Source organism: Oryctolagus cuniculus, chromosome 7 (genome assembly GCF_964237555.1).
Source record: "Oryctolagus cuniculus chromosome 7, mOryCun1.1, whole genome shotgun sequence".
NCBI classification, from domain to species: Eukaryota; Metazoa; Chordata; class Mammalia; order Lagomorpha; family Leporidae; genus Oryctolagus; species Oryctolagus cuniculus.
The window spans coordinates 97,598,022-97,625,567 of NC_091438.1; the positions used below are offsets into that span (position 1 = coordinate 97,598,022).

At 38.5% G+C, this 27,546-nt stretch overlaps 1 protein-coding gene across 9 annotated transcripts in view; it reads right to left on the minus strand.

Moving 5' to 3' along the window:
• The window catches only part of TNNI3K (TNNI3 interacting kinase), a 372,046-nt gene that overhangs the window by 103,834 nt on the left and 240,666 nt on the right, over positions 1–27,546 (minus strand). For all 9 annotated transcript variants that reach the window (XM_017345534.3, XM_002715920.5, NM_001204807.2 and 6 more), the window contains 3 exons: positions 19,200–19,252; positions 18,877–18,929; positions 14,459–14,591 (listed from right to left, as the gene is read on the minus strand). In XM_017345534.3, coding sequence (XP_017201023.1) covers positions 14,459–14,591; positions 18,877–18,929; positions 19,200–19,252 — 239 coding nt within the window. The remainder of the gene's footprint in view (positions 1–14,458; positions 14,592–18,876; positions 18,930–19,199; positions 19,253–27,546) is intronic.

The following is a 27,546-nucleotide window of genomic DNA, read 5'->3' on the forward strand; positions in this document are numbered from 1 at the left end:
CTCCTGTGGCCTGGAAAAGCAGTAGAAGATGGCCCTGGACCTTGGGTCCCTGCACCCAAGTGGGAGACTAGGAGGTGGTGCCTGGCTCCTGGCCTCAGCCATTGCAGCCATTTGGGGAGTGAACCAACGGAAGGAAAACCTTTCTCTCTGCCTCTCCCTCTCGCTGTCTGTAACTCTAACTCTCAAATAAAATAAATAAAATCTTTAAAAATAATAACACTGAACATTCATTGGATGAATGAATGACAATGACGGATTAATACCAACAGATATCTTTTTCATTGTTACATATTAGAGTAGATGACAATGCCTGGCCATTAAAAAAACCTGTAGAATGAACATATTTGAAAATATTTAGTTTCAACATAATCAAGAAAATTATTGAGATCTGATGACAAATTTAGTCAATAATATTATCTTTTGTTTGAAAAACTTTGGAAGGGACTTCAATAAACAGAAACCCATATGACATATTAAGACATGCACTTAACCAGGAAATCTGGAGGCCTAATTTCCAGTCTGGCTCTGCTCTAAACTCTGTAGGATATCCTAATTAAAACTAATTAATTTCATTAATTGTAAAATGACAGGGAAGACACAGTGTAATGGTGACAAGTGTGGGATTGGGGGACAGGGACCCATTTATTTAAATCTTGACTGCACTTTTACTAGTATGTCACATTGAGCATATGTCTTATTTTATAGAACCTAAACCACAGGTTGTTAAGAGTATATGAGACAATATACATAGAGCAGCTGGCACATTGTATTAATTGTGTTGTTGTTACTGTTATTATTATCAACTGCAGTTTTGAGAGCCCTCCTGGTTTTATTTAGTCTGAACCTAGAGAACTAGATATTTTAAATTCTTTGTTCTATTTAGATCTCTCTAAATCTTAGGTCTTTTAAGATGCTCTTTGTGTATGAATACTGATGTGGTTTGAACATAATTTGCTCCTCAATTTATGAGGATGTTTAAGCCTCAAAGTCTTATGTTAATAGCTTACTGACTAATGTTCAGGGTTGACATATTAAGGGTGGAAGCTTTTTCCAATTAGGTTGTCTGGGAAGTGGGTCTACGTTTTCAGATCACCTTAGAAGCAGTTCTCCTGAGAGGATCAGTTATATGAGCCAAGTTCAACCCACCAGTGTTTCTTTGCTTCCTGATTTGCTCTGTGATTATTCCTTTCCCATTCTCTGTTCTCAACCATTGGGATTAACTGATATTGGACTGCAAACCACCAAAATTGTGAGCTGAAACAAGCCTTCTTCATAAGTAGCTTCATTCAGGCATTTTAGATGTAGTAACAAAAAGCTGACCAATACAAATACCAAGTAAAATATATTGAGCAACTGCAAGTTCCAAGGCTACAATCTATCTCATCTGTCATCAGGCCCAGATCATAATGCAATATGGCCATTGTGGAGAGGATCACTACACAGCTCTCTGCGAGGAAATTAATGATCTATATCCTGCTTATGAGTAAGTTGGTACTAGATTCTGAATTCCTTAAGTAAGTTCTCACTGTCTTATGTTGCATGAAATTCAATCTAATCATTCATATTAAAAAGAGAACAAAGGGAAAAATAAAGTACAACATTTTGCTAGTAAGTTTTGACTAAAATTAAATTGCTGGAATTTCTCCCCCCCAATTTTGATTGTCTATATTTGTGTTCTAAAACATACAGTTGATTCTACTTCATTGTTTACAGTGGGCCAGGCTGTGGTGAGACAAAGCAAATATGTTCTGCCATCCTAGCAATGGCTAAGATGCATGCTCTATTCAACTGACACTTTTTCAGTGATGTATCACCAAAGTGTATAGCATCTGAGGGAGACCGTGAGATTGCAATCTTGAGAGGATACTAAGAATGGCTTAATTTTTTAAACCACATCCCATTCTCATTACATACTGTCAGAAGAATAGATTAATTTGCACCATTGTCTGTTCTCATTGCAATCTTTGTCAGTATAATGAAGTATCTGAATGTTAATATCGGCTATATTCATAGAAATATAACCATTTCTTGGACTGATTTGATCTTTCCAGTGAACTGTGTAGTGACTTGTTGACTCTGCTCTTCTCAGTGATAAACTGATAAAGATTAGCACAACAAATATGGGATTTCAGAACTTAGCTGATTCCTATTTTCCTACACTGATGATGGTTCACAATCTCAGTGGGCTTATAGCCTTTGAGATTATTATTTTCTTACCCGTTAGGATCCTAATCATATATAAAAACTTAAAGTAATACGTAAGGAAGGAAGGGTGTAACTAAAACAGTCACAGACATAAACATATAGAATGGTAGAATGGCTGTAGTTAAAGGCATTATAATTCATATTAAAAAAAAAAACATTTGTGAAACATAATAGCCTACAAAGTATATTTGGCTTTGGACTTCCACTTTGCAACTCTGAGATAAAGTCTCTATAGAAGACATCTCACCAAAACCTGGCTAGAATAAGTTGGCAGATATTCTTAATTTGCTGCCACATCCTAGACTTTGTTAACACTTGGCATTAAGTAATCCCAGGACCCAGAGTTGAGTCTCCTTGTGAACCAGCTTGCATCCCAGAGGAAAAGAAATGGAAAACAAGACACACTCTTCCTTGGCCCCACACCATAAACTGAAGATGATTCACTAAATTGGGAACCTGGTTAAAAGGGAATGGGATTGGCTAAAATACACGTTGAAATATTTACTCATCTTGGCTTTATTCTTCAGTTTCCTATGACATATCAGAGGCGACTAGTGCAGGAAAGAAGGAAAATCTGGGAAGCAGGTGTTGATTTCTTGTTTTGAAATGTATCCAGTAAAGCTATTATTTGCCAGGATGTCTAGCTCTCTTTATCTTGTCTTGGTCTTCTCTTTGCTTGACTTCACATCTTGGCTCCTTTTCCTTTTGATCTCATAATTTCTTTCAAAAATTTGCTCCATCATCATCCTGCTAGCTAAGCCTGAACCCTGAATTCATTTCTTACTTTTCTCTCTCCCTTGTGCACCTAATTCAACCCACTGACAAGTCCTATTAAAATATCCCCAAACTGACACTCCTTTCTCTTTCAAAACCACCGAGTTAAGGCCTCAGGTATTTCTTCTAGAAGAACTGGTCTCCTTGATCCTACTTTAGAACCACTCCAATTCAGTCTTTGCTTTTTAACAAAGAGAGCAATTTAACATTTTAAAATAATAATAGAATTATACCATATACCTTCTTTAAAGCATACAGTGACTTCAACAAGGCTTGTGATGGTTAATTTTATGTGTCAACTTGATTGTGTTAAAGGATGCCCAGACAATGGGTAAAATGTTATTTCTGAGTGTATCTGTTGGAGTGTTTCTGGACAAGACTGACATTTGAATCAGTGAACTGAGTAAAGGATTCCCTCTCATTAATATGGGTAAGTGCCATCCAGTGCCCATTTGAACAGTTCAGTGAAGGAAGGGCAAATTAGCACTTTCTTCTAGAGCCAGTTTATCTGTTGTTTCCTGCCCACAGATTTCAGAACTCCCAGATTCTTGTGTCTCAGACTCTGGACTACTAGTCCTGTTGGTTCCCAAGTCTTTGGACTCAGACTGAATTACACTGCTGGCTTTCCTGATTCTCTAGTTTTCAGATCATATTATGGGACTTTTGAGCCTTAAAATCATGGAATAAAATGTCCATGGTAGATGCCATCTTATAAGTCATATATGCTATTGGTTATGTTTATTCAGAGAAGCTAGGTAAGAACCTTCAGCATTTGCCTCTAGTTCTAGATCTACAACATGTGTCTTACAACTCATGTATTTGTATTCCTTAATTCATTGCTACTGAATTATTTATGGCTGTCTAACGACCCTGGACCTTGCCAATAGTTTTTTCTTGAATGCTTTTGTTACTGTTTACCTATTTAATTTTTTTTTTTTTTTTTTTGACAGGCAGAGTGGACAGTGAGAGAGAGAGAGACAGAGAGAAAGGTCTTCCTTTGCCGTTGGTTCACCCTCCAATGGCCGCCGCGGCCGGCGCGCTGCGGCCGGTGCACCGCGCTGATCCGATGGCAGGAGCCAGGAGCCAGGTGCTTTTCCTGGTCTCCCATGGGGTGCAGGGCCCAAGCACCTGGGCCATCCTCCACTGCACTCCCTGGCCACAGCAGAGGGCTGGCCTGGAAGAGGGGCAACCGGGACAGAATCCGGCGCCCCGACCGGGACTAGAACCCGGTGTGCCGGCGCCGCAAGGCGGAGGATTAGCCTAGTGAGCCGCGGCGCCGGCCACTGTTTACCTATTTAATTAAAGATGTAGTTCAGGTATCATTTGTTTTAAGAATTCTCCCCTGAAAAATTTTCCCACCTTCAGTCTGGACAGGAGACCATCTATGGAGCATTCTTAGCCCTCTGTGTTTCTCTCTGACTTATCTCGTTGATTGTACCTTTCTTGTGCCTTCTGTGAACTATGAGTAGTGTGAGGGCCTGGGCACATTTCCTGGTAAATAAGAAACATTTCATGTTAGCTTAAAGATAATAAAAAAAATCTAACATTATTGAATACTGGCTTTTGTTAGCTAGTATTCTAACTCTTTGTGGTGGATGCCATTGTAAAATGTTCAGTTTAAAAATAAGCTGAGGTATAGCTATGTTAAGTACTCACACAAGGTCTCAAGACTCTTGCTCTCTTACATATTATGCTAATTTCTTTAGACCTTATGGTGTCAGTTTACAAAACTTTTTTTTTGAAAATTTTAGTTAATCATCCACATTTGCAAATCTTTATATTTCTAAACAAATGAACAGGAATGCATTGATATGGTAACATTTAGCAGGCATATTTGCATTTCCTGCTAAGCACCATTTGGCTGCAGCTGGGTAGCAACTGTCCCCTTGAATGAGAGCATGTAATCCTCATCCTATTGTTCTGCTTTCAGTATCTGCACCTTCCCTCCATCTTGTGAGTACTTGATCCTCATGGTCCTTGAGGTGAGGAATGTGATGGCTTACTGTCTCTTTGTGTACCTGGGATGATAAGGTTAATTTGAACATTAGTTATGCAAAAGAGACCCTAACTTCAAATTCTTCCATATGTATAAGTATTAATCCTCTAGAAGTTGATCTTAATATTGGTGTTCTACTTTTATATTTCTCCCAGGAGGTAGCATGCTGCTAAATCCAGAAGGATGAGCCTTGTATAATGTTGCTACTATCATAATTGATCATACTGTCCCATATTGTAGTCATGGATTTATTTCTCATTGTAAATGGCTAAATATGTAGCTTCTATTGAATCTGATGCTTCACATAATTTATTGCTGAACATATGCTAGATTGCCTAACCACCACAATGATATTAGCAGACTCATTTCTTGATGCATGGTCACTGTCCAACTTTTAAAAATCTGGCATCTATCATAAACAAACTCTGTTTCCAATAAAGTACTATAAATTTTGATATCTTAGGCATTGGAAACAAGTCATGCTTAAGCAAGACTTTCAACTATTTATTAAAAATAGTTTCCATATAAAAACACAGCTATTTCTAGGAGTCCAGGAGAGAGGAGATCTCCTTGAAATAATCATTTTAATTAGCAAAGAATAGTGGTATAACAAATCTGTGTACATAAAATAGGATAAATACTTTGATAAATGATGACTAGGAATGTGAAGGAAACTACACAAATCCTACTATCAGAAAATTATAATCAATTTTTTGAGAAGTCATATTTAAGATAAGACCTAAAATTAAATTGGAGATAGTATGATGAAAAGTGAGAAAAAGATTTCTGACAGAGGGTAGTGTGTGTGAAAGCCTGGAAGTGAGAGCAAACATGTTGGTCTACTGACAGTAATTTTTAGGGTAGGCATCATTCATTGCATTTATTGATGAAACTAAGCTTGTGAAAAGGTCTAGAAGTCAGATAAAATGCAACATATTGAAGGAAGTAAAAGAAGATTAGGGGTTGGAGTAATGAAAGAGAAATGATATGAGTAAGATCAGCAATGAAGGATCAGGTAGATTCTTGTGGGACATATGAACAATTCTGAGATTTAATCTTAAGAATATGGGAAGCCATAGGCAATGATGACATAACCAGGTTTATGTTTAAAAATATATCATCCAGGGCTGGCGCCACGACTCACTAGGCTAATCCTCCGCCTGTGGCAGCGGCAACCTGATTTCTAGTCCTGGTTGGGGTGCTGGTTCTGTCCTGGTTGCTCCTCTTCCAGTCCAGCTCTCTGCTGTGGCCTGGGAAGGTAGTGGAGGATGGGGCCCAAATGTTTGGGCCCTGCACCCGCATGGGAAACCAGGAGGAAGCACCTGGCTCCTGGCTTCGGATCGGCACAGCACTGGCTGTAGCGGCCATTTGGGGGGTGAACCAATGGAAGGAAAACCTTTCTCTCTGTCTCATTCTCTCACTGTCTAAGTCTGCCTGTCAAATATATATATCATCCAGTGGCTACGTAGAGATCGAGAGGAAGAGGAACAAGAATAAACAAGGGAAGGGAAGTATCATCAAAGGTTATTTTAGGAGTCCAAATGCTGGCTGGAAATTCCAGCTATGACTGAGGTGAATGAGACTTTGAGAAAAAGAGAGATTTGGGTGTACATCTTTCCACTTTAGTCAACATTGCATTGGAGGTCCCTGCCTGTGTAAGAAGGCAAGAAAATGATAAAAAGAGACCTGCAGACTGAGAATAAGGAAATAAATTTTGTTTGTTCACAGATGAAATAGTCATTTTTTAAAAATATCTCAAGGGGTTCACATTACCATAATTCAAGACTTAGTAAGCTAGTAAGATGGTATGATATTGATGTAAGGGTAGACATACAGGCCGATGCAACAGAATAGAGTCAGAAATAGGTGCACATAAATATGGCTGATTAATTTTTTAACAAAGGGATCAAAAATAACTTAATAGAGAAAGGGGTTATTCAACAAATCATACTGAAACAAATGGATATCCATATTCAAAAGTAAATAAAAGAACAAAAATCCAAGCTCGAGGCAAGGATTTGGCACAGTGGGTAAGATGCTGTTTAGGATGCTTGCATCTCATACTGGAGACTCGAAGGGCCAGTCCCAACTCCAGTTCACAATTCCAGCTTCTTGCTAAAGTGTAACATGGTTCAAGGAGGTCGATCTCTGTCATCCACTTTGTAGACACAGACTGATATCCTGGCTCATGGGTTTGGCCTGGCCCAGCCCTAGTTCTTGCAGGCATCTGGGAAGTGAACCAGTAGATGGGAGATATCTGTCTGTCTGTTTTTGTCTCTCTGCTTTTCAAATAAAATAAACATTTAAAATCCAATCTATACTGTACAACATTTTAAAATAGCTTTAAGTTGATCTTCTACATAGAAAGCCTAAGCCCGTATGTCATCTATAAACATTGTATCCTTGGATGAGGCAAGAATATTTCAGATAGGAAATAAAAAGAATATATTTAAGTATTGATTTATTTATTTGAAAGAGAGAGAAAGAGAGATTGATTGTCCATCCACTTTTTCCACCATTCCCCAAATGGCTGCAATGGCTATGGCCCGTCCATGTCAAAGCCCAGAGCCAGGAATTCAGTCTGGGTCTCCTACTTAAGTACAGGGCTCAAGAACTTGAGCTATGTTCCACTTCCTTTCCAGGCACATTACCACAGAGCTGGATTGGAAGGGAAACAGCTGAGTTTCAAACCAGCAGTCCACTATGGTATGCTGGCATCACAAACAGCGACATAACCAATTGTGATACAATGCCAACCCAAAGACATAGGGAATATTGATTAAAAATTCAATGAGATGAGCATCACTACAATGCAAAACTTCTCTTTGGAAGATACTACTAATATGAAAAGCCAAGCCACAGACCATAGGACAATACTTGATAAACACATAGGAGATAGATGACTTCTAAGAGCTTAAAAACTCTTACAAATAAACAATATGACAACTTGAACAAACACTGATGAAAGAAAAATATGTTTAGCAAATAAGAACATGAGATCATCAACATAGTTATTAAGCAAGTGTAAAATAATATCACATTCATAACATTTACTCCAACTCTAATGGTTAATACATACTACAGATTTAAATAGACAATGCAAAGTACTGACAAGAATATGGAACAACTAAAATTCTCAGGGATGTCTGGTAAGAATCTATATTGGTACAGACATCTTGGAAAAACACTTATAAGATCTAGCCAACTCTCTTCTGTATTTGTTCAAGAAAAATGAAAACAACCACTTGAATTATTTTGGTATTTTATTCATAATAACCCCAAAGTGAGAATAACTCAAATTATCATCAACTTGTGAATGAATAAATAAACTGAGGCATATATGTAACATGGAATATTGGACAGGAACAAAAAAGAATGGTTTACAGATAAAAGCAACAAGATGATTCCATTTTTGTGACATTCTAGAAAACGTGAACTTGTAGGGACATAAGTAAGATCAGTGGTGGCCAGGGGCTGGATGTGGAAGTAGAATGACTCCAGAGAGGTACTAGAAAATATTTTAGAGTAAAGGAAATGCTCTTTATCTTTCTTGAAGATTTAGTCATACAACTGTATATATTTATAATAACTCATTGAACTGCTAACCTAAAAAGATAAATTTTATTTTATGTGATGATTCGATAAGCCTGAGTTTTACAAAAGATGTTTACAGTAGCTTAAATGAAAGATGGTGAATGAGGTAGAAAGATGGTAGGTGATGAAATGATGACTTATTAGAAGATGCACTAGAAGATAAAATGGGAAGACCAGGTAAATTGATTGGTAGAGGATATAAGGAGAAGGGAATTGTAACTGATTTTTTAAATATCCATCAGTCTCATCAGAATGTAAACTATGAGAGAGTATAGCACATCACAAGTCCCAACTAATGAAAATGTTGGTCAAGTGCTCACATCTCAGACTACAACACGGGCTAAATCTCATCATTGAAAACTATGAAAAGTATGTCCACAGGATTAGGACAATAATATCATATTTCATTCAATAAATTGTACACAGAACCTATAATTGATGAAAAGCCTCTGTTAGACACAATGCAGGGTATAGTTAAAAGATCATTCACTATTATGGGGGAAAATACTCTTAGAAGTGAGTATGAAATGTGACCTTTGCTCTATACATGAATACTAACAAATACTGGGATCTTGGCTAAGACTTCCAATTTGTTAAAAGAGATGTTATTTATGAAATGTATTTATTATCCCTGCATACCAGGGATATATCCCACTTGGTCTGGGTGGATGATCTTTCTGATGTGTTGTTGCATTCTATTGCCCAGAATTTTACTGAGGATTTTTGCATCTATGTTCATCAGGGATATTGGTCTGTAATTCTCTTTCAGTGCTGCATCTTTTTCCGGCTTAGGAATTAAGGTGATGCTGGCTTCATAGAAAGAATTTGGGAGGATTCCCTCTTCTTCGATTGTTCTGAATAGTTTGAAGAATTGGAGTTAGTTCTTCTTTAAATGTCTGGTAGAATTCAGCAGTGAATCCATCTGGTCCTGGGCTTTTTTTTGTTGGGAGGGCCTATATTACTGTTTCAATTTCTGTCTCAGTTATGAGTCTGTTTAGGTTTTCTATGTCTTTCTGGTTCAATTTAGGTAGGTTGCATGTGTCCCGGAATCTATCCATTTCTGATAGATTTCCCTGTTTTCTGGCATACAAGTCCTTTTAGTAATTTCTGATGATTCTTTTTATTTCTGTGGTGTCTGTTGTTATGTTTCCTTTTTCATCTCTGATTTTATTGATTTGGGTCTTTTCTCTTCTTTTTTTAGTTAGTTGGACCAATGTGGTATCAATTTTGTTTATTTTTTTCAAAAAATCAGCTCCTTGTTTGGCTGATTTTTTGTAATGTTTTTTTTTTTGGATTCAATCCTGTTGATTTCTTCTCTGATTTTAATTATTTGGTATGCAGGGATGGTTCAATGTTCACAAAACAATCAACGTGATACACCACATTAACAGACTGCAGAAGAAAAACCATATGATTATCTCAATAGATGCCGAGAAAGCATTTGATAAAATATAACACCCTTTCATGATGAAAACTCTAAGCAAACTGGATATGGAAGGAACATTCCTCAATACAATCAAAGCAATTTATGAAAAACCCACGGCCAACATCCTATTGAATGGGGAAAAGTTGGAAGCATTTCCACTAAGATCTGGTACCAGACAGGGATGCCCACTCTCACCACTGCTATTCAATATAGTTCTGGAAGTTTTAGCCAGAGATATTAGGCCAGAAAAAGAAATTAAAGGGATACAAATTGGGAAGGAAGAACTCAAACTATCCCTCTTTGCAGATGATATGATCCTTTACTTAGGGGACCCAAAGAACTCTACTAAGAGACTATTGGAACTCATAGAAGAGTTTGGCAAAGCAGCAGGATATAAAATCAATGCACAAAAATCAACAGCCTTTGTATACACAGGCAATGCCACGGCTGAGGAAGAACTTCTAAGATCAATCCCATTCATAATAGCCACAAAAACAATCAAATACCTTGGAATAAACTTAACCAAGGACATTCAAGATCTCTACGATGAAAATTACAAAATCTTAAAGAAAGAAATAGAAAAGGATACCAAAAAATGGAAAAATCTTCCATGCTCATGGATTGGAAGAATCAATATCATCAAAATGTCCATTCTCCCAAAAGCAATTTATACATTCAATGCAATACCAGTCAAGATACCAAAGACCTTCTTCTCAGATCTGGAAAAAATGATACTGAAATTCACATGGAGACACAGGAGACCTCGAATAGCTAAATCAATCTTGTACAACAAAAACAAAGCCAGAGGCATCACAATACCAGATTTCAGGACATACTACAGGGCAGTTGTTATCAAAACAGCATGGTACTGGTACAGAAACAGATGGATAGACCAATGGAACAGAATAGAAACACCAGAAATCAATCCAAACATCTACAGCCAACTTATATTTGATCAAGGATCTAAAACCAATTCCTGGGGCAAGGACAGTCTATTCAATAAATGGTGCTGGGAAAATTGGATTTCCACGTGCAGAAGCATGAAGCAAGACCCCTACCTTTCACCTTACACAAAAAATCACTATACATAGATTAAAGACTTAAATCTATGACCTGCACCATCAAATTATTAGAGAGTATTGGAGAAACCCTGCAAGATATAGATACTGGCAAAGACTTTCTAGAAAAAACCCTGGAGGTGCAGGCAGTCAAATACAAAATTAACATTTGGGATTACATCAAATTGAGAAGTTTCTGTACTGCAAAAGAAACAGTCAGGAGATTGAAGAGGCAACCGACAGAATGGGAAAAAATATTTGCAAACTACACAACAGATAAAGGGTTGATAACCAGAATCTACAAAGAAATCAAGAAACTCCACAACATCAAAACCAACAACCCACTTAAGAGATGGCCTCAATAGACATTTCTCAAAAGAGAAATCCAAATGGCCAACAGACATAAAAAAAATGTTCAAGATCACTAGCAATCAGGGAAATGCAAATCAAAACAACAATGAGGTTTCACCTCACCCCAGTTAGAATGGATCACATTCAGAAATCTACCAACAACAGATGTTGGAGAGAATGTGGGGAAAAAGGGACATTAACCCACTGTTGGCGGGAATGCAAACTGGTTAAGCTACTATGGAAGTCAGTCTGGAGATTCCTCAGAAACCTGAATATAACCCTACCATTCAACCCAACCATCCAACTCCTTGGAATTTACCCAAAGGAAATTAAATTGGCAAACAAAAAAGCTGTCTGCACCTTAATGTTTATTGCAGATCAATTCACAATAGCTAAGACCTGGAAAGAACCCAAATGCCCGTCAACAGCAGACTGGATAAAGAAATTATGGGACATGTACTCTATAGAATACTATACAGCAGTCAAAAACAATGAAACCCAGTCATTTGCAACAGGATGGAGGAATTTGGAAAAATTATGCTGAGTGAACTAAGCCAGTCCCAAAGGGACAAATATCATATGTTCTCCCTGATCAGCGACAACTAACTGAGCACCAAAGGGGAAACCTGTTGAAGTGAAATGGACACTATGAGAAACAGTGACTTGATCAGCTCTTGTCCTGACTGTTGATGTACAATGTAATACTTTATCCATTTTAATATTTCTCTTTGTTTTGTTCTAGTACTATTGATTGAACTCTGTAATTAACACACAATTATTCTTAGGTGTTTAAATTTTAACTGAAAAGTGATCCCTGTTAAATATAACAGTGGGAATAAGAGAGGGAAGAGATGTACAATTAGGGACATGCTTAAGCTGACTTGCCTCAAATGGTGGAGTTAGAATCGTGCCAGGGGATTCCAATACAATCCCATCAAGGTGGCATGTACCAATGCCATATCACTAATCCAAGTGATCAATTTTAGTTCACAATTGATCACACTGATAGGTCTAAGAGTCAAAGGTATCACACAAACAAGACTAGTGTCTGCTAATACTAACTGATAGAATTAAAAAGGGAGAGAATGATCCATCATGGGAAGCGGGATACACAGCAGACTCATAGAATGGCAGATGTCCTAAATAACACTCTGGCCTCAGAATCAGCCCTTAAGGCATTTGGATATGGCTGAAGAGCCCATGAGAGTATTTTAGGCATAGAAAGCCAAGACACTCTGGAAAAAAAAAAATGACCTAAATGAAAGATCTCCGTGAGTGAGATCCCAATGGAAAGAATGGGGCCATCAAAGAAGGAGGTACCTTTCTCTGAAGGGAGGAGAGAACTTCCACTTTGACTATGACCCTGTCGGAATAAGATCGAAGTCAGCGAACTTAAAAGGCTTCCATAGCCTTGGCAACTCATGACTAGAATCTAGGGAGATTACTGACACCATAAACAAGAGTGTCAAATTGTTAAGTCAACAACAGGAGTCACTGTGTGCTTACTTCTCATGTGGGATCTGTCCTTAATGTGTTGTCCAATGTGAAGTAATGCTATAACTAGTACTGAAACAGTATTTCACACTTTGTGTTTCTGTGTGGGTGCAAATTGATGAAACCTTTACTCAATATATACTGAATTGATCTTCTGTATATAAAGAGAATTGAAAATGAATCTTGATGTGAATGGAAGGGGAAAGGGAGTGGGAGATGGGAGGGGTGTGAGTGGGAGGGAAATTATGGGGGTGAAGCCATTGTAATCCATAAACTGTACTTTGGAAATACATATTTACTAAATAAAAAATAAAATAAAATAAAAAGAAATGTATTTATTATGAAAGGTGAAATTTATTTGTATTTACTATGCCAACATTTTCAGAAAAAAGACCTTACATCTGGTTAATTCTTCTGATATATCGTTATAGGGTGGCCATTAGGAGCTTACAACATAATTAATTTAAACTATCATTTCACTTGACAACTTCTTGTCAAATGTTCTCGAGTCTAGGGCTGCACAGTCCTCAAGGAGTGTCCATCTAGTTTGACAAGACATAAGAGACACTGAAATAAAATTGAGAGGCAAATTAAACTAATGTTTACCTAAACCTAAAACACTTCTGCATTTTGCCTGTGTTAGATTCTACTCCTCAACTTTCTACATGTAGGCAGAGTATCACATATATTATCACTGAAAAGTAGGCTCACTTATGAAGTCTTATTTTTTAACACAACCATATAACTAACTTATCAGAAAAAGTCATTCTCTTTTGCAAAATATGAGACAGCAAAAGACATCCCTAATAGACTACTTTTGTGTTGCTACTTCTTACTTACGCCCATGTATTAGAAGACTTAAGTCTAGGGCCCCATGTGTCATGAAGCTGGTTAAGCTGCTACTTGTGGCACTGGCATCCCATTCCAGAGCACCCATTTGATTCTGGGCTTCCAATCTAGTTTCCTGCTAATGCTCCTGGGAAAGCAGTGGAAAGTACTTGGGCTCCTACCACCCATGTGCAGGACCCAGATGTGAATTCAGACTTCTGGTCAGACTTCTGGTTTCAGTTTGGCCCAATCCTGGCCATTGTGGTCATTTGGGAGAGTGAACCAGTGGATAGAAGTCCTCTTTCTCTGCCTCTCCCTCTCTGTCATTCTTCCTTTCAAATAAATAAAATAAATCTTAAATACACACACACACACAAAAACAGAGTAGCTCTAAAATCTAATCTCTAGTCTCCAAAAATAAATATATCTTGGTCTGCATTATTTGATCCTACATGCCACATGGCTGTAGTCAGGTACTTGCTTTATTAACAACAGACAAATCATGCCTTAAACTCAAATAAAATGTATGTACGCTTCTGTGTGCCTTAGTCTGAAATCACATAGTTGTCATTAAATTGTCCAGATTGGGCACAGACCCTAAAACATTGAGCACACACCCTTCTCTCTTGCCATTCCACTGATAATATGCATTTTGGGGGAAGATGTTTCTTGAAGTTGTGAAAACGCATTGAACTCTGGAAAATGGGAAATTTTAATTGAAGCTTGTCTTACCTGGCTTGAGATGGGCGAATGGAATTTCACCAGTGAGAAGTTCCCACAGACACAGAGCATAGCTGAAGACGTCAGCTTTGATGGTGTACCGCGTGCACTGTGTGAACACCTCTGGAGCCATCCAACGGAGGTTCTGTGCATCAAGAAACATTCACAGGCATTTATGAAGTGCTTAGATCTTCAACTGCAGACTAGTGCTTTTCTTAGTGAGGATTCATGAGGTGTTCTGCTGATAATCTCAGAAGATACTAACATACAGTAGCATAGATATTAACCCAAATGTGTGCAATAAACGGACATGCTTATACATATGTAGTATGAATACTGAGGTTGTTAAGTTTCTCCAAGGTTAATTTTTTTAATCGTTGAAATATTATATTTATAATCTTGCCAAAATGATCACCTTTACCACTCACTGAGTAACTACCTTTTACAAAATGATGATCACAACAGCAGCATTTTTTTATCTATGCACATCTTTCTTCTAGAAGTGTTACAAACTTCAGAAGAGCCAACCAGGATTCATCTAGGGATCTATGCTTCCCTGATTACTAACCAGGCACTCTGCGGGGGGGGGGGGGGGGGGGCTCCTTCCCTCATACAGGTCTTCAGGTATAGGGGGTCCCTGAATTTAGCACACAAATAGTGTTCTCATGACCATAGAGGGAAAAGACCACAGAGAAATGCCAAGAATATTCCTATGAAGTAGATTTCTCACTAGCAGCGCCAGAACGTATTTTCCCTGATGTACTATTTCTGAATGGTGTTTGTGCAATATTATAGAAATAAAGCCCACAAAATGTTACAAGTTTCTCTGTAGAAAGTTCTGAGTAGGTTTTAATGGTGTTATTTATGTTATTTTCATTTGCAATACATATTCCTCAGTTTAAAATAAAGTTTCCATTCTGGGATGAAAATGCATAACATTTGATTTAAGTGTAGTTTGGAGAACAGAACGCAAGATTTTGAGTGAGGAGATGAAAATTCTAGTTCTGTCTCTGCCATTGATTGAGCAACTTGGGGTAGGTGTCTTTTGCTTCCTGAACCTCAAATTTCTCAAGGACAAAACAGATGAGTCAGGCCCTTGTAGTTTTAAATTCCCATAGGTCCATATCACATACATAAACTTTGACAAGTATCTTTGTATTTCCACTTTGCAGAAAGCAATTTTTACATTACTATTACTAAAATCCTGTATATAGGGATGGCTGCAGGTAATTCTTTTGAAATGTCTCCCTTATTTTGAAATCATGCATAATTCCAGCTTTCTAAGAATATCTTTATTCTGATTATGCTGCTCACACGCAACTCTTCCCACATGAGGGTTCACATTCCAAATAGCCTCCATTTCTATGGTACATTGTACATTGTGTCACAGCATTGCATAAGTGGAAGTAATTATTGACCATGCCCATTTTTTCACAGGAGGGTCATAGAGTAACTAGGGAACTTACAGAGGCTACATAAGTAGTAAGAACTAAGATAGCCTCTAAAATAAATCCAGAATAGTGCTGTGCTTAAAAATTATGCCACGGATAAAAGAATGAATATTACTTGCTGTTGGTGAAATTCAATTCAATTCTACTCAACTAAATTTATTTAGTCATAGTCTCTTTTGGCTTCATTTTAGAATCACCTGGAGGAACATTTAAAAACCTACAGATACCCTAGATCAACCCCAAGCCAAAGAAATAATAATTTTTAGGCAACGGATTTGGGCATTATAATTTTAAAGTGTTCTAAAGTGATTTTTATGTGAAGCCAGGGTTAGAACCATTGAGTTAGCTGCCTTTGCAAGCCAGGTCCTGGATTAGATAGATTTGTGCATTCCATCCATGGAGAACTCACTCTTCTTGTTCAACATTATCTCACATCTTACCACTTTCCTCCTTGTTCACCCCATTGTAACCACTACAGCTTTCAACACACCAAAGACTCTACTGCCTCAGGGTCTTTGCACTTATCATTTTCCAAATCTGTCTTGTCTCATAAAAAGTTATAATTCTTTTTCACCCTAACTGAATATTCCCATCTAATCATTTACATTGCTTTTATTTTTTCCTTTATAAACTTCATCACTGCCTAATACATATTTTATTGATTTGTTCAGTATCTCTTCTTCCAGTGGAATATTAACTCCATGGAAATAATAGCTTTATTTTGTTTCTTGAAATATCCACAGTTCCCTAAAAAACATCTAGTATCTAGTGGAAATTCCACTGTATTTGTTGAATGAATGAGTGAAATCTAGCTGGGGAAACCAGTATGTATAACCCTACTTACAACACAACACTGTACAGGAAGTGGTTATTGCCCTTATGTCTAACTCATGTCTAATTCTCTCTTCCTTATTCCATACATATCAACAATGCCAAGCGATATGAAGTTCTCCCAGAAACTCTGCTGTTTTTCATCCTCCTTTGTACCCAACTCATGCTGTTCACTTTGCCTGGGACACCCTTCCATGCTCTCTACCATATCATTAGCTTCTGTTCAACCCACCGTATCTCTTACGTTGCTGTGTCATACTGCAACTCCTGAATTTCCACACTACTTTAAAGCTACCTTCTTATTACTCTCTTTCCCTCACTAGAGAATCATCTTCTTCAGGTCAAGAACTTTTTACTCTTATTTTGCATCCTTACAAAATACTTCACACAGAATGAGCCCTCAATACATGTTTGTTGAATGAAAAAAAATTAGCAAAAACATTGTAAAGTGCTACAAAACTACAGAGAGACTAAGGTTGAGGAAGTGGTGCAAGTTATAGAAAGAATGTGTTTAAAATGGGTAAATTTTGCCTGGGCCTTGAAAGATGATTGGACTCCCTCCAGATGGGTCACAGTAAAGGACAAGCAGAGGACACCGCACTGGCAAAGTCCCAGGATGTGACAGTGAATGACACATTTGAACAGTGGTTGGGTGACTGTTGTGCTAGAGAACAGGAAATGTATGCAAACTTGGGGTGTAAGAAGAGGTCATGCAGAAGGACATGATGTCATATTAAGGAGAGCTGGGCCGGCACCACGGCTCACTAGGCTAATCCTCCACCTTGCGGCGCCGGCACACCAGGTTCTAGTCCCGGTCAGGGTGCCGGGTTCTGTCCCGGTTGCCCCTCTTCCAGGCCAGCTCTCTGCTGTGGCCAGGGAGTGCAGTGGAGGATGGCCCAAGTCCTTGGGCCCTGCACCCCATGGGAGACCAGGAGAAGCACCTGGCTTCTGCCTTCAGATCAGCGTGGTGCGCCGGCCGCAGCGCACTGCAGCCATTGGAGGGTGAACCAACGGCAAAGGAAGACCTTTCTCTCTGTCTCTCTCTTACTGTCCACTCTGCCTGTCAAAAAAAAAAAATATATATATATTTAAAAAAAAAAAAGGAGAGCTGGAGCAAAGATGAAGACATTGGCTTTTAGCCTGTGGACAGGGGAGCATTGCTGCAGGTTTACAAGAGGGGAATTGTCAGAGCAGCAACAATTAGCTGATGTTGAATTGCAAGAATGAACTGCCGGAGAGGACTGGAGTTAGAAGCCTGTTGCAGAAGTCTGGAAACGAAACGATGAGTATCTAAACTGAAGCAGCAGTAGGAAATGAAAGATTTGAGAACTAAAAAAACTCAAACTAAAATGAAAGAAAGAGCGAGAGCAAGAGCGAGAGAGCGAGAGAGGGAGAGAGTGAGAGAGCGAGTGAGAAAGGAAGGAAGGAAGGAAGGAAGGAAGGAAGGAAGGAAGGAAGGAAGGAAGAGGGGAAGGAAGACGAACGAAAGAACGAAAGACAGCCAGAAAGTGTGATTGAGTAATGTGTAAGTTGAAGCAGTAGAGGGAAGGGATGAAAAATTACCCTCAGCTTCAGTAATTAGATACCACAGGTCATCCAGAAATAGAAGTGTACTTACTCTGGGGGAGAAGACTGGGGGGAGTGAAGGAGAGGACAAGTAATGAATTTAATTGCAGACATTTTGAATGCAAGCATCCTTGCTTCAGATGGTATAATTTATATTTTACTTAAATTTTAATGCCTGATTATACCACCTTTTACCTTAAAATGTTAAAGGAAAGACATGAATAGTTAGTGTGATGATGAACTAATTTTATAGTTAGTTACCTTTTAAATATCAACTATACTACTTAATAATGTGATCTAAGTAAGAAAACCAATTTTCTGTGCCTGTCTTGTGTTTTTCACTTATGTATTTAAGATATTCTGCATTATTTTATCGATAATATTGTCCAAATATATATCTTATATCTCCAGCTGAAACTTGAAATAGCTCTTTTATGGAGTTACTGAAAATAAAAATACTGGCCACTGGGAATATGACATTTCTTCCAGATAAATAAAGCTATTCTCATCTTACTTCCCCACATACTGAGTTTACACATTTTAATTGTTTTATAATTATAGGGAACACAAGCAGTAGCAAACCCCAGGTTGTTTTGTCATGTTGTCTTCATCCAGAGACTGTAGAAATCTTGATTCTGAGGGAAAGAGGAAACAAATTCACATCAAGGAAAATATCTCAAAATTGAGGTTAAATATTATAGCTAAATTTCTGAAAACCCAAGAAACCTCTGTATTGTTCAAATTGTTAATTCCATTCTTTTGGTTGGGGATATCAAAGAGGAAAAATTAAAAATAATTGATGTACAAATGTACCTGGTGGTGTGAAATCATTTTTCAGGGTAGCATCAACTAGGAATGAAGAAAGAAACTGATATCATTTGGGGTCCTACTCATGGAAATCTCACCTCCAAAATCAGCCACCACAGCATGTCCATCCTCATAGAGAAGAATATTGTGACTGTAAAAAAAAAAAAAAATCGACTTTTGAGTAAACTTTACTAATTCCAAGTCCTAATGACCTCTCAAGGAAGACAACAGTCATCACTTGTTTACCCCGGAGAATGAATGAGCCCCCAAAGGCTAACTCTGATTTCTCAGTTTTACTAATTTAAAAGAGTCATTCACAAAATGTGTTCATGTTCCATCTGCGGTTGAAAGTATAAAACATTCTTCTTTTAGATCAGCCCTCTAAACAATAAGTCCCGTTAGTCAAAGACCAGTTTTTCAGTCCTTGAGGCTCATTTGCTGTCACGACTGTGGCTACAGGCAAAGAGTAAGAGGCATCTCAAACACATTAGAGCCGGTGCAAGAGAATTAGCCTATTGGACTATTGGAGTCCTGGGCACAAACGCAGAACTCTATGGAAAATATCCTGGGCAGTACATCACTCTAGCTACAACCTCAGGACAAAGTTGTGTGTGTGTGTGTGTGTGTTTTGACAATTAAAATTTGTTATTTTAAAGGCAGAATTACAAAGGGAGACAGAGAGAAAGAGGTCTTCCATCTGTTGGTTCACTCCCTAAATGGCCAGGGCTGGACCAGGTTGAGCCAAGGATCCTTGAACTCCAACTGGGTTTCCTATGTGAGTGGCAGGGGTCTGAGCATAAGGCTGCCCTCTGCTGCTTTTCCAGGCATGTCATCAGGGAGCTGGATTGGAAGTGGAACAGCTGGGTTGCAAACCAGCGCTCATATGGGATGCTGATGTTGCAGGTGGCAGCTTAACCCAGTGTACGACAATGCTGACATCCAAAGGAGTGTTTTTAAGGCTATGAAATGATGCCAGTTAAATAGCATTTTGAAGTTTTGTGGAAGGGACAAGGGTCACAAAGTGTTCCTTCCAAGACAAAATTCAAGGAAGATTTGGCAGAGTGTCAGATTAGATTTTAAATTCTCTCACTATAAGATCATGCACTCAGCCCCCTCCCTCCCACAAGTTAGCATGAGGTGAATGGGTATGGCCATCACCTTGATTGTTGTAATCATTTCACAGTGTATATACACATAACTCCATCTCATTGTGCATTGTAAATACATGCAATTTTTGTCCATTATACCTCAATAAATCTTGCAAAAATAAAAAGCATTTTTAAAGCAGTTTGCAAAAACTAAGGCAGTCCAAACAGAAGTTATTCTTCCCACATATTAATGAGTTGAATTGTGGAATATCTTTGGGATAAGCATATGGTAATCCAAGGTTGTCTTTGAATGCTTCTTATTGAATGTCTGTGTTACTCATTTCACATTTGTATTGTCAATGAATTATTTCAGTATTAGGAGAACACTGATGGGTTTCTTTTCATGCAAAGGGACTATACTATATTTACTTTGTAATAAATTACATACTTCCCTATCCTTAATTATTTAGTACTATGATCAAAATAAGGAAAATATTTTTATTTTTTAGTTCATAATAAGTCCAGTATGATATTGAATATTTTATTTAATTGCTTAATTGCTTTCTGGCATTGACTTGAGCTTTATAAGAAAGTTACTTTTTAACTTCTTGTGTATAAATATTGTTAACAGATTTTGTACCTGGAGTATAATCTCAATATTCTTTTCAGCTGCTAAAAATCTAAAATGTGCTTGAAATAACTTTGGTTGTTGTAGCACAGTGTAGATAAAAAATGTATCTAAGTTCTATATCACTAGATTCCTTGAAGGATTTGGAGGGGTTCCAATGCCACAATTGTTTATCCTAGCTGGAGGTAATGAGTGCTCCATTTCACATGTGTTTTAACATTAAGACACACTGAGCATGTATTTGCCACTCATATTGAAATTATATATACAGATAGTTCTTGATCATTATTCTGTTGTTAATTACAATGAGTTTGCTAAAGTGGCAGTTTCACCAGTATAACTTTAATATATAAAACAGCTTAACCAATGGAGGTAATCTAGCGAAATTCAGAAAAGGCTCAGAGAACCCTTGTTTAACATTCCCCTTTTTTACCATAGAGGTCACTGTATTAGAAGGATAATCAGCTAGCAAGTTTATAACAACTGAGACTTTGTTCTGTGGCAGAAAATATCCTATATATTGGGACACAGAGTGGTGAGCAAGACAGGCAAAGTTTGAGCTTACAATGTATAAGGAGACAAGATAGGAAGATATATGAGGGAGAAGAATTACAGGTTGGAGGAAGATTGTGGCAAAGGGTGCATTGGGATATGTGTAGTAGGTAAGAGGAATTACAATAAGAATGCACTTACTGAATTGGAGAATACACGCTGGAGAATAATAGGTTCTACTTGAGTGTAAGTGATATTGGATTGTGAGGGAATTTGAAAGCCAGAGAGGAATTCTAGACTTGTTGCAGAAAGTAACAAGGAGCTAGCATAGGTTTTATGAATGGTGTACATTGCTCTTAAAGCAGAAAGACTTATTCAAGATAATTTTAGTCTCTACTTTCCAAAGGACTAAAGTAGTGTAGGAAACAAAAAATAAAGTGAATTCATCAAAACATTTGATAGTTCCTGGCTCTGGGGGCAATTTATAAATAGGGGTAAAAGAGGACAGCAGCAAAAATAACAACAACAAAACACAACAGTAGAAAAACAAGATAACCTTCAAAATTCTTGTTAGATCTTAGATCTTCTAACTAAAAAGCAATAATAATTATGCAATTAGAAAATGCTGTCTTGTCAGAAATCTGGAAATTTTTATGAACACAATAGTGGTTGACTTGGGAGACTGTGCAACCTGACTGAAGTCAGTTTTATTTGGCAACACTAGATTTATCAGGAAACAGCATTAACATTTATCATATTGGCAAATTAAACAAAACAATTCAAGAACATGGGGAAACATGAGTTCATATAAGTAATTGAGGTCAAATGTAAAAAAATGCTATGAAAATGACAATGCAGAATTCTGGAATGTTAGGAAGTATGAGAATACAATGAAATTCCCTATTCCCTTCAACATAGTCTTTAGGATTTGCCTATGCCTTCTGTAACCGCTCCCTAATGTTGAAAAGAGATATTGTTACTGCTTATTTAAACCCCAAGAACTTGTTCTATTGATAGTGAAAAATGTGGCCAATGAGAAGGCAGTTTTAGTATAGTTTATTGTAAAAAGTGAAGACACAGAAATTGCTATACCTGATAGACCAGGCAAATGTCTCAGTGAAGGACTGAGAGCCATCAGCATTCAGACTGGAGTCTCTATGGACATGAGTATGGATCTCCTGTTTCTCCCCTCCTCCCTCTTATGGGAAAATCTAGGTGGTGGATTTCAGGAGTGGAATTCCCCTAAATAAACCCTCTGGACAATACTGGCCATCAGGGTTCTTATCTATTGGAGAAGTAAATGTCTCCTTCAGTCCCGTAGGGCCAGCTGAATCGCTCCATCAATTCAGTGAGTTCTTTTTGATAAAGGCCAGGCAAGGATGCCTTGGGCTGGGGAGACAGCCAAGAGGCTGGGTCCGGCTCTCAAGACTTGTTTCCTCACTCCATTGCACATGAATTTATTTTCTTTGAAACTTCTCATTGTTTTTAGTTCCTCTTAGATACATATGCTAATATTTACCTAGCTGCCTTAACAATGTTTAAAAATACCACTAAGAAGTTTCCATTCATTTTCCAAGTAGTTGCTGAGCCTTACTTCCCATTTGGAGGAGGACAGGCAGGGGTGAAGCTGACAGATTCTGAGTGGATGAGGGTGAGTCCAAAGGCCTTGGTGACTATGATGTTCAGAGTCAGTCTCTTCCAAAGGATCAACAGCATTGGGATTGAGGAGATCTAGGTGAAATTAGCTGATGGCCAAAGTTATCTAGGACAACAGGAGTGGCACAAATATTTTTGGTGATGAGTTCAGAAGTTTACTATTGACAGATGTCATGAACTGGGGATGGGGGCAGTAATGGAGAATGTGGCGCTACAGAGAGAAGGGACTAAATACTGAGTGAGGGCCTCCTGTGGGCAGGTACTTGTGTTTTCAACATTTCTACATTCCTCATGGTCTCAGTATAGGGCTGATATTAGCATATCTATTTTACAGATGGATGCTTGAGGCGCCCAGAGGTTAAATCAGATGGGCAATAAATCATAGAATTTCAGGCTCCAAAGTCTGCCCCTTTTAAAAGAAGCTGACTCACATCAATCAGACCCCAAGGAGAAACCACATTATTAAAATTAAGTGTTGGCACAGAAATACAAAAATGTAAGGTTTAGCAGGTAGTGTCCAAATATTTCTTTTTGAGTTCAAGGTAATGAGCTTGAAATCAACAAGTTGAAACCATATAAATCCAGTATATTTTCATGTCACCAAAACACAGCAGGCAAAGACACACCCTTTTCCCTTCAAGAGTCTGGTTGATGTGTCATAGACTCTGTAAAGAAAATGTGAGTGAAAGAAGCAAACTGAACACATGATTTGACCGGGGAAGCAGAGTAGGGACGATAAAAGTGACCATCAGCAGGACCAGAAAACAGATGAAAAAGAAGAGTCATGGGAAACCCAAGACTTCTTCCCCACCCCCCAACCTGCAAAAACCACCTATGAGGTTTGTTTTAATTGTTTGCTTTTTTATGATATCTGGGGAAATGTAGATCTCTGCTTCCTCATGCCACACTATGGAGCCCTTCATGCATGTGATAACATTTGGTGGAGACAGTCTTGTGAGCTGGATCCTTTTGATGTGGTTTTAAAACGTACATTATTAGTTGAGCTAGAACTTCAGCCCAAACTCTATCATCTGAAGACAATGAATTGAGGAGAAGTTGGGTACCAAAGTAAGGTTACAGAGAAAGGAAGCAGAAAAATAGTGAACATGCACTGTAATACACAAACATGCACACATTAGCCATGCACACACACGTAGGTGCTCAAATGTGCATTCTCAACTTGCCAGAAAAGTCTTTAAGGATGACGCCTCACTGAGGAATGAATGCTCTGCAGACAGCAGTTAGTTTGGTAAAGGGCTTTAATGGAAGGTAAGTAGGTGAAGGTCCAATGGATCATTTATCCTTACAGCATTATTTAAACAAGTATTTATTTAATATGAGAGAAAGAGAGGGAGGGAAAGAGAGAGGGAAAGAGAGAGAGAGAGAATGAGAGAGAAGAGAGAGAGAATGAGAGAGAATATATCCCTTCTTCTGGTTTATTGTCCAAAAGCCCTCCAGAGCCTGGGCTGTGACAAGATGAAGCCAAGATGAAGCTGGGAACTGAATCCAGGTCTCCCATACAGGTGGCAGACTCTACCAATAGAGCTCTCAAGGCTGCCTCCCAGCATGTGCAGTATCAGAAAGCCGGAACGGAGTGTGGAGCCAGCACTCATACTCACGCACTCTGACACTGGGTGCTGGCATCCCTAGCCATGCCAAACTTTGCACCAGGAATTTTTATCATTTTTAGATTTGACAGTTTGATTTCATATAAATAAGTGTGTTCCAAGAGTCCATGCTATTTACAAACTTCTAATTTTGTTGTGTCCACTAAGCCTCACATTCAAAAGCAAATTGCTGGCCATCGCTGCGGCTCACTAGGCTAATCCTCCATCTGCTGCGCCGGCACCCCGGGTTCTAGTCCCAGCTGGGGCACCAGATTCTGTCCCGGTCGCTCCTCTTCCAGTCCAGCTCTCTGCTGTGGCCCGGGAGTGCAGTGGAGGATGGCCCAAGTCCTTGGGCCCTGTACCCCATGGGAGACCGGGGTGGGGGGACACCTGGCTCCTGGCTTCCCGATCAGCATGATGTGCCAGCCACAGCGGCCATTGTGGGGTGAACCAATGGCAAAGGAAGACCTTTCTCTCTGTCTCTCTCTCTCATTGCCCACTCTGCTTGTTAAAACAACAACAACAACAAAACAAAAGCAAATTGCTTAGTTGCAGAGTGTGCTGGGTGAACCTTGCAGTGTCAGCAGCTTCAAGGGCTTATTGCTTCCTGTGCTTATCCAGCTTTATAGGAGAAACTACCTGCTAAGATGATGTTCACTAGGGTGGGTATTTAAAGAAATCCTCACATTTTACTGTGCTTTATCTCTCTTCATCTCTTGTCTCTTATTCTCCTTGACTCCTTGTCCCCAGATGGTAGGTAGGACTTGGGCAGAAGTGGCAGCTTAACCAATGGTTGACACAATTCACTCTTCCACCTGTGAAGGCTGAGCTCTGTACTAGGGACGCTGTGCCTGTCTTCAGAGAGACTGCAGTCTGACTGGAGATGAGATGTGAACTAAAAGGAAGGCAGATCTCATACATAATCTAAAATTTAAACTGGGTTTCACTTTGAGGAAAAACAGTGAATGTAGAATGAATTATGAAAATATCAACCAAGAGGAGGAAATTGTCTTCAGACATAGGAAAGACAGTGCTCAGCATCTAGTTTATGCTGTAAGTAGTCCTGTGGTTTTGGGAAAATTATACTATAACCTTCTAAGACTTCTTTTATTATATTTATAAATTGTGAGAGGAAGGGAGGAAATTTAAAACAAGATATATAGAATTATGGAAATTTGGAACTGCTAAATTGATAATGGCTATTATTGATACACATCAGAGTATTTGTACAACTTGAATGCAATTATGCTTTGTGAACTATTAAGCCCTTTATAAGTTAGGTCTTAAGTGATGAGGTTTACTTTAATATATTTTTAAACATTTATTTATTTATTTGAAGGGTAGAGTTACAGAGAGGCAGAGAGAGAGAGAGAGAGAGAGGTCTTCCATCTGCTGGTTCACTCTGCAAATGTCTGTAACAGTTGGAGCTGGGCCAATCTGAAGCTAGGATCCAGGAGCTTCTTCCTGGTCTCCCATGCAGGTGCAGGGACCCAAGAACTTGGGCCATATTCTACTGCTTTCCCAGGCCTTAGCAGAGAGCTGGATCAGAAGTGGAGAAGCCAGGACTCGAACCATTGTCCATATGGGATGCTGGCACTGCAGGCGGCAGCTTTACCTGCTACATCACAGCAAGATCCCCAAGAGAGAGGTTTTGAAAGCAAAGTGATTTCCTGACTCAGTCTCTGAAAAACTGACTTTACTATGGAATAATTAAACTCAGTCGTACCCTAGCGAGTCTCCTCTCTTTCTATTCTCGTTGCCTGATACTACACAACTATTGCTGCTTTGATTGATGACTGCATTTCACCTAAAGGAAATGCTGTGCCTTTGAGAATATTGATATCACAATACTAGAACTTAACTCTAGTTTTGTCTTTTACCATGAAGCAAATGATGTGAGTCAACTGTTTATGTGACAGAAGTATTTATCTCTTTGCAGTGTCTGTCCCTCACAGATTACTCCACAATAATGTTCTTTTAAATGTTAACAATGCACGCAGTTAGTAGAATACAAAATATAACTGAGGGAAGATTTACTTCATCCAAATAAGTGATGCAAACATAATCCACGCTCTGACCTTCAGTCCTTTCTTCCTCAGTAATGGAGTTCACTTTCAGCTCAGGATAGGCCATCTGCAATGAGGGGTGTGTGTGGTGTGTGTGTGTGTGTGTGTGTGTGTGTGTTTAAATCTTTGAGTAGTTGCTCTAGTTTTCTTTTAACCAAATGTGAATGAAAGTTAAATTCTGCCCGTTCCTTTCTACAAAAGAAAATTTTCTTCAACCTCCAAACTGAATTAATTTAATGAAGTCATTATGTAAGGATCAGGAGTCTTTTCATTTCAATTGCTTGTATTGAAAATTTACCTAAAGTGCTCAAATGATTCATAATCAGTTGGTTATGCACTATAGTCCAGTACTAATTATCACTATTAATCAGACTGGCCTGATTATTAAACCATTTTCCAGTTCTTATTTTCTTCCAAACCTGGATTGAAGTTCATGGTGGCCTTAGAAGGATCAAGGTGACTTGGTATTCTCACTCCACTACCATTAGAAGTTTTTTTAAGTCACTTAAAATGCATAAATGTTAATTCTTTGTTTCTGAATTATAGAGCCATGTAATTGTCTGTGTCAGCTGCTACTAACAAACACGAGTTTAAGGGCACCATGACCAACTTTTCAGTGTCCTTATTTGAAGAGATGACAGCCCCAGAAGTGTGAACCTAATAACACAACTACAAGGCTTCCTGGTCTTCCTATAAGCCACTGTTTTCTGATGTATCCCTGAAGGTGATTAACTCTACATGATTAAAGACACATGGCTATCGGCATGCCTGGAAGCAGTCCAAGGGTTAAATCACTGGAAGCAATTAGGCTTCATTTTCAATCTCATCACACTGTGAAAGTCATTAGTTTACAAACACATCTGCCTCACAAGTAATCATTCAGAGCTGATGCTGAGGGGTCCTGGATC